Genomic DNA, 13,758 nt, shown 5'->3' with positions numbered 1-13,758 from the left:
CTCTTTCTTTGCAATGACGACAGTAGTCAGATATATCCAAATGAGGATAATGTACAAATGCTAAAGGAATTCTGTAATAGATTTCAAATGAAGTAGCATCAGTCCCCAAGGACTTTACCCATACTTCACAAACCTAAGCAGTCTAGCAATGTTCTGCCAAAAAACCTGCAGAGGAATAGGGGCTTAGTATCAGAATATGTTCATGGTCTTCTGAAGGGAAGGACATAAGCATACGCGTACAAATCCCAGTGACATCATTTGTTAACTTTAAGCAAGAGCGTAGCGTTTGATATGTACAGAAAAGTATCTAATGGAATTTTCAGAAGTGTTAGTTTTGTTGTGAGCAGCTTTTACTTCACAAGTACATTAGATCTATTTTTTTTTAAGTAAAGGAAGAGAACGGTTTACAAAGAAAAATAGCATTTTTATTGCCTGCAAAATGCCACTAAAAGCAGTAGCATGCAGTCTACAAGAAGCTAGCACCTCTATTCCCCTCACCTCTCCCTCAGAGCAAAGAAGCTTTCTGTTTGCATTAGCACCAAGAGATATTTTATGAAGCAAGAAAACAGAGTTCAACTTTTCACAGAGTTGATTTTGTTCCGCATAAAGCATTTACTGCTGCTGTCAGCAAGAGTAAAATTTACAGTTGCCAGGAAGCGTAAAAACTCAAATATGCTCTTGGAAAACACGTAGTGAGCTGCATGTAAAGGAGACACTAAAAGGCTGTTTCATTCCATTTCAAAATGCACAGTTGATCTGAAAGGGATGTCAGCATCTCTCATTCTGCCTTCATTCAGAGAGAAACAAATGTGCATCTGATTTGGAAAACAAGAGGCCAGCGGATGCCTTTAAACAAGCAGTCACCATGTGTGCTACATTAGTGCAGCTGCATGGTGGCCTGAGGTGCCTGGGCTGGGCTCCAGCCCTCCCATGCCTTCTGGGCAATGTCCACACCTCTGGAGCGCAAAGCGAGCCAGGGTTTTACTGCTTCAAGTTTTGGTAGGGAAAAAAATTCTTTATGCAGGGAAACCAAATAGCTCAGGAACCAGTAGAAATAATGTAGAGATTTCATATTTAGCTACCTCATCACATACAGCTGCGGATGCTGTGTATGTCTCATGGTAGCTTGCTGACTTCAGCAGTTATGAAGAGTTTTGCCTACTTCCAGCAACCAGAAGTATAGAGTCACTGCTTCACAGAATGGTTTGAGCTGGAGGGGACCTTTGAAGGTAATCTAATCCAAACCCCTGTGCCATGGGCAGGGACACCTTTCACCAGACCAGGTTGTTCAAAGCCCCATCCAACCTCACTTTGTACACTTCCAATGATGGAGCATGCACCACTTCTCTGAGAAACCTGTTCCAGTGTCTCACCACCTTCATTGTAAGAAATTTCTTCTTTATATTCAGTCTGAACCTACCCACTTTCAGTTTAAAACCATTGCCACTACCGGCCTTGGTAAAAGGACTTTCTCCATCTTTTTTATAAGGCCCATTTATATATTGAAAGGCCACTATAAGGTCCACGGGAGCTTTTTCTTCTCCAGGCTGAACAACCCCAACTCTCTTAGCATTTCTTCTCAGACAAGGTGTCCCAGCCCTCTGATCATTTTTGTGTCCCTCATCTGGACCCGCTCCAACAGGTCCATGTCTTTCCTATGCTAAGAACCCCAGAACTGCATGCAGTACTGCAGGTGGGGTCATTGCTTTAGTTGTCAACTGTCTTGATGTCCCAGAAAAGGTCAAATGCTTGAGCTACACTTCCAGCCTGACAGGCAGTGCTTCCTAACACAGCTGCTGGAGGACAGGGAAAGGGAAAGCAATCCATGGGCGGAGTGCACTATTCCTAGCCTTCTTAATGCTTGCTGTCCAAGTGAATGCAGAGGAGTTCAGGAATAGAACTTTGCTATAGGGTTAGCCTGAAAAATTTACAATCCGATAATAGCACTCTACTGATGATTAAAATAAAAGGGAAAAAGAATTATTTTTAGGAAAATCTGGCATGTCTATGAGTGTGCAGAAAGATAGGTGCATGCACGTACATTGGAGTGAGCTTTATGGGCTTCTGCAGATTTTTAGTGTATTTCATACTTAAAATACGGATTTTTTTTTTGGACTGGATGAATTTCAGTCCAGCGTTTCAAAGAGTAGATGAAAAGTAGCAACTCTTCTAGACGTACCCTGAAAGTGTCCCACCCAATTTATCACATGTATGTGTTGTGTAACAGCTGAGTGGCTGGTGAGCAAACAGACAGAGCTGTGTGAGCAAATGGAAAGTCAAACCTGTGTTTGTCTAAAACATCCATAGCCTTGTGCCTATGATACCGAAAACCATACCTGTCCTGTGCAATATATGTTTTTACGTAGTGAGTAGAATGTATGATACAAAACCCTTGGGCCCTGAAACTAAGGAGATACATGCTAAATTTTTAGCACCCAAGTATCATCCTTTGATATCCAGAGGTCTAGTTATATTTTTATGTTTCTGCTTGTGCTTATGTATTTGGCAGACTGTGGTGGTAAGCGATTATTTGAAAATGTCCTCAGCTATAGCATTTCATTGTCTTAAATCTTCATGAAGTGTTTTATCTGTACTCTCTCTTTTCATACATCATCAGTAACTGCTGCTAAGCCTTTTCACTCCCCATACTCTATAATGTCCTCTCTCAGTTTGATTGTTAGTTCAGACACTGTCTTCTCAGAGTCTTAGCCTTTCCTTGCTGTTATCTAGGCTTCCTTAATATCTGTCTGTACCAGGTCAACTCTGTTTGGAAAAAACAATTTCGCGTGTGCTCTCAGCAAGGAGAATCAAAGTCTGTCACACCCTGTTGCATTGAACACACTTTCTGCCTGAGACACCTTCATAGACCTCTTTAGTTTCTTTTCTGGTTCCTTAGGAGTGCATGGACTTTTGTTATTATAGCTTGCTACTTCGCCGACATTAAAGCGTTTGGTCACTGCAGCATCACAAAATAACCCATTGTTCTTCGGTTTTGTGAGGCAGCGTGCTACTGACTAAATTGCAGCATTCATTTATTATATTCATGACTTATTTTTGCAGGATACTTTTAGTATTTGACACCACCATTAGTTAATTAGCCTATCAATTTAGTACTAATGACAGGTCATGATTGATATACTAGTTAACAATTTTGAACACAATAATACTTTATTGGACATGGATTACAAAAAAGCTTTGAAGAGCATGACTTACTCTGCTTTGCATCTTATGTACATTAACATAAATTCAGCTGTGCTAACTGAATAGTTAAGTCAGGGCCATGATGTAGTTCTCCACGAGTGTCTCTATCTTTAAAAACCAGTTTTCTGCAGAGCCTCATGGGTTCGCTGGGCTTTTTATTTTTTTTTTTTTAAATATATGCATCCCACTGTTTTTAAAAAGAAGATTTCAGGTATTTCAAGATAGGTGGCTGTTCTATCTCAGAAGAATACGCTATGTCTACACAGCACCTTACAATGCCATGCAGCAGCTCAGGTCCCAAAAGCAGTCTGGTAGCTCTGCACCTCAGCTAGACTTGGTAACTAATTAGCATGGCTGCCCTGTTCCTGGAGCAAAGGTAGGTACTTGGTGCAAGCTACGTTTCCTTTGCTTTCTGCTCCACTGCACAGTGTAGAATTACCCTGTGACATTTACTCGTGATTTTTAAAAGTACAGAACACCATCAACTCAATCTCAAGCCACAAAAGAAACAGAATTTCAGTACTTTGAAAAAAATCTGAACTGTTATGGCTTTTGAAAATATATTGTACTGACACGTACAATGGGTAGCTGATGCTTCATGCATTGGAAAAAATAAAAGAAAATATAAATGGAGAGTAAATAAGATGACTATTTTACTCTTTAAATTTTGTGTAAAGATTTTTATATTACCTGCATGTGCTCTTTCTGGTATCTAGTTTTCTTACTGCATTTTTAAGATGTTGTTATCACTTTCCTCTCCTGCAGTGGTGGTAATCCATAGCGACAAGGTACTGTGAGGCCAGCAATGGCTTAGCGACTGACTTAGTATTAAATTTGAGTATATAAATTGCTCTGCTCTTGAATGTTAATTATTTCTAACCTTTTACAAAAGTAACTTTAATCCACTAGAATGAACTACTTTAGGTCAGCTCTTTTCAGGCCATTAAAATTGCTATCTATTTTAAGTTTTTTATTGAGAAAATTACATATCGCCAGTCTTGTTTAGGATAGGTCTTAAAGCCCATGTCTGACTTCAGCCATATCTACCAAGACTTATACATGTGCTGCCCTAAATTAAGACTTTGTTTTGCAAATAACAAACTAGATACTGAATTATATTACGTTAAATAATAATTTAAAAAATCACATTCATTTCAATCCCAGGGGAAAGCTATTAACTTTCAAAATAATTTATTATGGAGCCTTTACATTTATAGCAAATATGTGTCATTTTTTTACAGGATCAAAGCAACATGGAGCAAGCTATGATTGAGATCCCCCTTAGCTTTGATAGTGCTCTTGTATACCAAGCTCTGTTGGATAAACTTTGGGTTTCCTGTTGTGAAAGGACATGTTAAGTGGGTCTTTAAGCTTTAGATGAATATTGCTCTCTTGTAAACAGTCTGTCAAATGAATTTTGGGGTTCCTGTTGAGAAAGAACTTTTTAATTGGGTCTTTAAACTTCAGATGATCAAAACGTATCAAATGCGCACAACTCACTAGACCCCTACATTTGTTTTTAGGTTCAATGGTAAATGGATGGGGTTCTGCGTCTGATGAGGACCGTAACTTTTCTAGTCATAGATCTAGTGTAGGTAGCTCCTCAGATGACTCGATCTTTACCAGCGGCAGTTTTGCACAAGCACTGGTTGCAGCAGCAGATAAAGCTGGTTTTAGGCTGGATGGAACCAGCCTGACAAGAACAGGTTTGTAGACTCAAAAGTTGATGCTTTCTGCATGAAGGTTATCTCTGCCTATTCTTCTCTTCTTTTCAGTGAACCCACATCTCACACTTGTCTAACATGCATGGAATAAGGTGGATGGAGATATCTTTGTCAGTGTATTTTAAATGAAATGTTGCATTATGTTTCACTTTTAGTGATTTGAAGTAGTGAATAGCACAAGCTTTTAATCTGCACCTTTAGACTGCTGCAGTTTCCCTCTATGCTGACTCTGCTATAGATTTACTGAAATATGCTCCGCTTAATACTTCAGTGAAGACATCACTAATTCTGCCATCGAGTCTTTTATTATATTGTTTTTTACAAAATCTACTCACAATCATTCACATTTCCAGTGATGAACAACATGCTTAAACTATTATCTCCATCTCTGTTCTTCTGTTTCATCTCTTCTTGCAAAAGTGTATATTTCTGTGAAGTTTGTCTAAGCATGGGGGTGAATTGATGTGTTTTTATTGCTAACAATACGCACTGTTTAAAAGTCTTATTAATAGATTATTTAAGAAATACTTAATTCAATAAGTTAATTTTGCTAAAATTTAATTTCAGTTATGCCAACTGAATCTGCCAACTTAAATGTAACAAAGCTAAAGTGACTATTTTTGAAAACGGCCAATCTTCTAAAATGAATAAATGAAAAGTAAACATAATTTATTTCATATTTTTAAAGCTCCATATGTTTTATTTCTAGAAAAAAAATTACTTTTAAATATTCTGGAAAAAGGAGTGAATTTGCATTTGCTTAGTCTTATTGAAAGAGCAAGAATAACTAATCGCTTAAATCCACAAATCTAATAGCAAAGATTAACTTGATTCATATTTTTGTTTTCTTTCTGAGATGGTCCCTGCCCACAGGTCCCATAATTTCCTACAATTTAAAATTTTTTGCTGTTAGTCTGGTACGAAGTCTTTTAGTACAATGTGTGCGTTTATGAGAAATGTCTCCACATGTTAGGGCTGAAAGCCTCAGGCTGTTTGCATGCAGTGGCTTTATGGCAAACACTACCTTTTAGGAACATTAGGAATGAAGAAAAGAATCAATGATAAAGTCCTATGTTGCCAAAAAACTACAGGGTGAAGAGATAAAACTTTTCTCAAATCACTGGGACTTTTGCCATTGACTTTGCTTCGACACCATCATCCTTAAAAAATGGTTATTTCACCGTTAAAAGTAGTCAAACCCCTCACTTGCTTCTTAAATTAGTGGAAAATTGACTGAACAAATCTGTCTCATCATTTGAAGAAAAAAAAAAGCAAGTAAGAAAGTGATGTAGGCCTTCACTAATCTACCATGGACACGTTTGGCAAAACTAGAATTTAAAATACACTGTTTTGCTTGAAGACTCTCCTAAACAGTCTTGAATGAAAGGAGCATATCCCTCCCAATCTTTTTTTTTTTTTCCTGCTGTTGTTCTTGGCCTCAGTAAAAGCTAATGCAAAGATTCACTCCAAGTTAGTGTCACTTGTATCAGGCCGTTGGGAAGTACAGTTTCCACCGCAAACACACACATAAGAGTAAAGGGATATGCAAACACATAGATGCTTTTAAATAACTGTAATTTCTTATTGTAGCTATGTAAATGGAAAGTACAAGGAAAGTATGAGAGCCCTCTTGTCAGTTATATTTTTCTAGCTTAATTAGGTCACAAATGCACTTAAACTGAGTACTTGCATGTATTTCCTTGGACAGACTATTAGAGTTTATGGTACAACAAAGTATCCAATGATTGTGGTAGAGACTATATGATTATTACGTTCTTATTGATCCAGCAGGAAAACCAGAAACAAAATAAACCCCACATGTAAATAAATGGCCTTCTCTTCTTTTCCTCACAAAAACCTCAGCAAAGGGAAATAACTCCCAATGCTTGCTGCAGATTTGTTACCGCATGATTCATCCCAGGGTAGCACGGATCAATCAGACATGCCTCTAACAGACCTGCTGTGCCACAGCAAACCACCCTCCACCCATCATGCAAAATGGTGTCTTGCAGTGGAGAAGCAGCAGCAGTATTTCTGCCCATTGCTCTGAAGGTCCTGTCTTTTTACTCCTTTGCAGTGTGGACAGTTATTTTCACCCATTCTGAACAGCTGGGAAATATTCTCACTGATACGAAAATACAAGTCCAACTTGATAACGTCACATGGTTGTGTTTGATTTCCAAGCACGAGAGGCACTGATAAATCCAGGTGCAAGGTGTCTCTCCTGCCAGACACTCTGATTCCAGTTTTCAGAAGGCATCATGTGATTTGCCATGAAGTTCAGACAGTCTTCCTTTTTAACACCCTTGGGAAATTAAATCAAGAATTAGTGGATTAATCCTTGTCTCCACTTACACTAAATCTACTGCAGAGAGTCTGACACTGCTCAGCAGTTCTTACTGGAAGGGCTGCATACAAATACAGGATGCTGTAATCAGTTATTATTAGGTGCATTGACAAATGTGTTTTGGGAGTCTGTACATCATTTGGTTTTGCCCCATGTCTGATTTAAGTCAGTGCTATTTATTTTCCCTCATTTTCATGGAGGGATAAAAGAGAGAATGTTTGGTGACTATTTCTTTTTCAAACCAACATTCTGAATGAGTAATCATATTTCTTTAGTCAAGAGGATAAGTGTGAAGAATCTCTGTCCCACACTCAGTAGTTGCACTTGCATGTTGCAAGTTTATTTTTGCAAAACATCTGTGCAATGTGCTGTGAGCTATGATTGAATTTCAGGCTCATATCTGAATTTCTTTGCAGTAGTAGTCTCTGTTTTTAAATGAAATTTTACTATTTTGTCTGTGTTCGTCAGCTGTTTCATCCTTATCTATGAAACAAGGGCTTGATCACTTGTCTTTGTCTGGCTGCAGCTGTGCCAGCTATAGAGGTTAATGTTTCCAGCCTTCCTCCAAATGCTTATTACTGCTTTCTCCCAGCTCCAGAATTAGCTGCTTGAGTGGGCATTCTGTAACCCATTTCAGTTAAAATGAGCCAGGTTAGCAGAGGTGTGCTTTTCATACCATTTAAGTTCAATTTGGCTTTTTTTGGCAGAGGAGAGTTAGGGAATATCCACATGAGGGGTTCAAATGTGGTAACCTCCAATAACTGGCAGTGACGTGCAGCTGGGAGACAAGCCTGCCTAAAAGCAGTGTCCTCCTCAGGGTGCACATCAGTGAGAAGGTAGAAGATCAAGCCTGAGACAGTCAGGAAATCTCTGAAGTCAAATACTGAGATGTTACTTTAATATGTATTCGTTAATGTGAAATACCATGGTAGAGAGCTTATGGCTACTTTTTTCACTTTGCCCTCTTTGCGCTGAGAAGATTTCAAATAGTTTAGCGGGTAGCTTTTTATTCCTGATTAGGCTTATCTAGATCAGGTCGTGTGTGACAGCGTGTTGGAAGTAAGTGCATCTGTTAAAAGGTTTTACCAGAAAACGTAACTCACAGCAGGGTAGATCCTGGTCTAAGTTAACCAAGAGATAAAAGAGTTCCTTGCTAGCTTTTGGTCAGTTGACCAAACGGCAAACACCCTTTTTGCCACTTACTGTCCACACTTAGCTCATTTGGGCCTACAGTAGCACTGGAAGAGCAGAAGTTCTGACTAGCTCATACATTTTCCACTGCAGATAAGATTAAAACATATAAGAATTTTAAATACCACTTCTAAACAAAATAAAATGTTAATGTCCCCAAGGAACTTGGCAAGAATGACATACAGATGAAAAATAGAAAGTAAAAGATGGTGAACTTTAGTTTTCATCAGTTATTATTAAACAAGCTTAGTTAAGTTAATGGAATAAAAATAGCAAAATAAGAAGTGAATGTAGTAAATGAACTGTGCTCCTACAGTTCCTGCATGGTGCTTTTAGTGATCTGCTCCATAGAACACCACTGAAGGGTTTTTTTAAGAGAAATCACATAGCTTGATTTGTCTGTATATATATATATAAAAATTCTGAGAAATAAATTCAGTCAGAAAGCATTACTTTTAAACATATAAAAATACTGAAAAGGAACAAGAAAATTTTAGCATTTAAATGTATCCCCATTTTTATTTCTTGAGAAAAGAAAGCCTTTAAGTATACAAACCTACACAAATATATAGCTTGCAAAATCGGTTATGCTTATCTTACTGGAGCTACTCCAGATCTACAATGCATATGGGAGCCCCTAAAATGAGAATCTGTCTCAGCAAACGTGAAGGTGGAAGGCAGGAGAAGATAAATTTGGTATGATTGCAGAATTGTTTTCCTTCCCTGATCAAGTTTGAGGAGTTGTTATGACACATCTGTTCAGCACACAGAGCAGGTAGGAGTTACATGGCATACAGTAGTTTTATCACAACAGATGGAATGATTTTAATTATAAAAGTTAAAGTCAAAAGAATGCCAAGTTTCTCAGTTTGCTCGTTGTTCTGTGTCTTAAAGCAGTTGTCATCAGTGGGTACCTCGAGAGGACACTTGCTTGCCTCTGAGAATTAACCAGGTTTAATGTTTCACAACAGACTTTAATAAAACAGCCCATTTCAAGGCAATGACATTTTTTCATCTGATTTCTCTCTCTCTCTCTCTCTTTTTTTTTTTAGGGAAAGCATATCCTTCCTCTCAGAGACCTCGGCCAAGCAGTCCTTTTTCTACTGACAGCAATGCCAGTGCAGCTGTCAATCAGAGCCAGAGGCCAAGGCCCACTAAAAAAAATAAGGGAGGACGGTTGGACCAACCCCCCTTGCCTCATCGTAGGGAGGGAATAACAGACGGTAAGTGCCTGATGATGGCCTGAAACAAGCAGGTGTGCATAGTGGGAGAACATAGAACAATCTTTTAAGGAACTTAAATTACAACGAGTTATTTGTTTGGAGAACTGGCGTCCCCAGGTTGCCCTGTGAGCAATATCGCAACACTAGCAGTGTGAAGCTTGGTTAAGTGAGTCTTCAAGGAGCCTTTTGTCTTTTCAGCTCTGAACATGTTAACATCTCTTAGGTTTTCTCAGACCTCAATATAAATCTTACCCAAAAATGACTGCATTGCCTATGAGTTGACATTAAAAAATGGCCTTTGGTTAATTTTACAGTAAATTAAAGTAGCCACCACCAGCAGTAGCAGTATGCCATGAGTTCCTAAGGAGAAGCATAGAACCAGTCCCACAGTATTTTGTTTGGATGGTGCTGGTTTTGACAGCCACCCAACAGCTACAGCATTACATGCCACTCTTCTCTCATGATTCTGCCTCATGTCTTGTCCATGCTGCTTCGTTTGTGACATCTGCTGACCTTGAGTGACTTTGTTTCCGTCTTTGACATCTCCACTTCTCTCTGACCACTGCTTCCCATCTGGAGATTTCAGATTATGCTCTTCTAATGACTTAAGATCAGCTCAGCCCAGCCTTTCATAATCTTTGTCTACCCCATCTTGAGTTTGGCAAAAGTCACAATTGCTGCCTATCTTTCAGGAGAACTAGATAGAAAAGGGTGTTAGCTGGCTACCTCCCTCTCATTTCTTCTGACCTTCCCTTGGCGCCTGTAGGTGTTGAAATGATCAAAGGGGTCAAGCAGATAAGTGGAAAAACAGCATTAAAGGGATCATGAAGGATATCTGTAACGCCATGCAGCTGGAGATGTGGTCACTTTCCTCATTCTGACCTCTTTTTCACTGTTCAATGTGGGGCAATTCTGAGAGCTAGACTGTCCCATCTGCCTCAGTGGCTCTTGTAATACTGTCTGGACCTTGAAAGTGGGTGTGATGCCAGTGAGTCTATCTCCTAATCTCAAGTACACCTTGACAAATCTTCTAGTGTATGGGGAAGGTAAAAAACCCCATAATTCTATTGAAAGATAATTTTTTTAAAAATTACTTTAGATTTTAGTATAAACACCTCCTTATTCTAGTAAGAATTACTTCAGATTCATAGAATTACAGAAAATCTCAAATTGGAAGGAAACCATAAGGATCATCAAGTCCAACTTCCTACATTATCTTCTTTGGACAGGTAACATAATAAACAGATTTGAGTGAGAATGTATTTAGTTTGTTTTACTTATAATGTGCTGTTTATTACTCTAGTTATACGTACAAAGTATATTAACAGCTTGCAAGTTGGACTGTGGCTCCTAAAAGCACCGGAGCTCTGCTCTCAGTCTTGTTAAGAGGTGTACAAATACAGTTATGCAGTATGCTCTGACAGATTCCTTGTTTGTCACACCACAAAGGTGGAGAACAGATTCCAGAAGTGAAAGTCTTCACCAAAGGAGTTATCGTTACATCTCATGCTCTTTGGCTCATCCTCACTACCATGTAATTTGGGGAAACAGCTTAAAGTAGCTTAGACACCACTCATGTGTATCTTAATTGGTTTAAACATTAATACCCTCCCCTTCTGGACATATTCCAGAGGTCTTCTTGCTACACAGATCCATTAAATAGATGTGTCTGTGAAAAGAGTAACTGGAAATTGTAGGTGTTGCTTCTGCATGGCATAATCCTGTCACCCTGAATCATGGACCTTTTGGGTAACAAATTCTGTGTACATACAAGTTTGCAGCGCACTCAGAGGTGGGACCCTCATCCTTCTGCTTTTGAGTACTATTGCTGTAGAAATCTTTACCAATAGTGTGGGTACCACAAAATTGATAGGAATCCAGCTCAGGTAATGACACAGATGGAAGTGTGACTCCTCAGGGAGCGACTCCATCATAAAATATGACATTGTTTTGAATTAATGAAAGGGGTCAGATTTTAAGATCTATTTTAAAAGGGGAATCTCTTATTGTTTCCTATTTATTCTTTATAAAATACGAATCTTACTGGAGTTTCTTTCATGAATTTGAGTCAGAATACCAATTACTATTTCCTTCAACAGCCCACCTCTCAGACAAAGACACTAACCATAACAGCTTTTGGTATGGACACTGTTTCTCTGTTATAAACCTAGTTAAAATGCTTACTATATACTAAAAAATATTTATAATATTCTAGAGTAATAGAGGATCCTTTCCCATCCCATCTTACCACAGGAACAAACAAACAAACACAAACTGTACATTTTTTTCCACTTCAGCTCTTCATGAATATGAGTCATTAAAGTGTAGAGAAAAGTCCGAGTCATAGATAAATTAGTAAAAGGTCATTTGTCAATTAAGGAAGCTAAAGATTGCTGCTGCCACTTGTGTATATGTAAATAAACCGAATTTAGGAACCTCTCATATACAGAAATTAAAAACGGTGACTGGATGCTTTGTGTGAAATATTGCAATGAACTTTACAAAGAGAGGCAATACCACTATGCTTAAGCTATGGTTAGAAAAACCAAGTAGGACAGCCTGGGATAGATCCAGCAATTCTGAGGCCTAATCCAGGACATCGTGATTTTAGTGGGGATCATCACTATATATTTCTCCGGACTTTGAGATGTCTTGATTCATTCCCTTACAACTGCTTCCTCTTGGATTTGTCATATGAGAACATATATGGTTCGTCAGTCCTCTTTAAGTTCCTAAGCTGGATGAGTCTTAACATCCTATGTTTTAAGTCTCGTCACATACTGGATAGCTTTAATTTTAAATTTTTGTCGACAAAGTAAACTCTAGCCATGTCCTTTCTTTGCCCTTTCCCATACACATCCTGAGCACTGCCTCCTTGTTAACTGCAACCATGTGGGACAGTGCAAAAGACCTAAGAAACTGTCATATTTAACACATAGCACACAGATCCCAGACTATGTAAGTATATAAGGGTACAACCTCATGCTTACTTTTGACAGCAATCCACACAAATCCCCTAAAAAGCCTGCTTCTTCATTTTCTTCAGTCATAGGTCAGAATCCTCTAGAGACTGACTAGATTGAGTCTTCATATTTGCCTTGCTGTACAAGTTGGATTTTATCCTCCACATCCTAAAAGACCACGGAGACAACAACAAATCCACAGAGAAATAATACCTTATGAATCCCTCAGATGATGAAAACCTTCATTCTGAGCTCTCAGTCCACCATAAAAAACAAATAGGAGGGTTTTAGTTCTAGTCCAGGAATAATTTGTTTTCCTAGAAACAATGTATTCATGAATTGCAAAACAATGGAATCTGACATATAGGTGGTTGCACGGTAACTGCATGACTGAAATTAAAAGCTCTTCCTTAGCTGAGCATGATTTAAAAAAAAACAAAGAGGAGGCAGAAGGGAAACATGGTTAGGGGTTAAAAAGGGGAACTGGAACTTAAGACTTCTATTAGGTTTGCCACTGACTTGCTATCATGTATTAAAAATCAATTTTTACTAGGGTAGATCACTGTAGAGAAGATTCATACTTTCTGATGCTAGAAAGTGGTTCAGAGGCTCATTTAATTTTGCAGTAATTATCACCCCTGGGAAAAGAAATCACTGGCACAGATAGAACGGGTTGTCCTTATACTTGTTCGCAACTTGCTGCTTTTTCCAGCGAATAATGACAGACTGTGCCAAAGCTTGAATGGTGCCTGAATCATTTGGCCAATGCTCTGCCTTCTAAGGGAGGGCTGGAGTAATCCCAGGCCAAACATCCATCTGCCTCTTATCAAGCACTCTGATGTCCTACAGCTTCTCAATCACAATCCCTCCATTACTAAATCAATAAGACCATCACCTCCCCACCAATGCACTGATAAATTGCCTTGCAGGTTTGATAATCCTGCCATTAGAGGCTACAAGTGGTAGTCTGGATGACATCCCATTAGCCTAGTAATTTAACAGCTAAATGTGGGTTTTCAGGTGTTTTACCTGGCACCTGGAAGATAAATGTAATTTAGATGGAAGTACAGGGACAATGATACCACTCTGGATATCCTCACTGCAAATCC

General features: G+C 38.7%; 1 protein-coding gene across 1 annotated transcript in view; it reads left to right on the top strand.

Annotated features, from left to right (window-relative positions):
- Positions 1-13,758, top strand: part of ROBO2 (roundabout, axon guidance receptor, homolog 2 (Drosophila)) — a 106,776-nt gene that overhangs the window by 82,253 nt on the left and 10,765 nt on the right. Inside the window, exons 19-20 of the mRNA XM_010133614.1 lie at positions 4,725-4,907; positions 9,516-9,686. Of these exons, the coding sequence (XP_010131916.1) occupies positions 4,725-4,907; positions 9,516-9,686 (354 nt within the window). The remainder of the gene's footprint in view (positions 1-4,724; positions 4,908-9,515; positions 9,687-13,758) is intronic.

Source organism: Buceros rhinoceros, unplaced genomic scaffold (genome assembly GCF_000710305.1).
Source record: "Buceros rhinoceros silvestris isolate BGI_N320 unplaced genomic scaffold, ASM71030v1 scaffold1103, whole genome shotgun sequence".
Taxonomy (NCBI): Eukaryota; Metazoa; Chordata; class Aves; order Bucerotiformes; family Bucerotidae; genus Buceros; species Buceros rhinoceros.
This window is presented reverse-complemented; position numbering and strand designations above follow the sequence as displayed.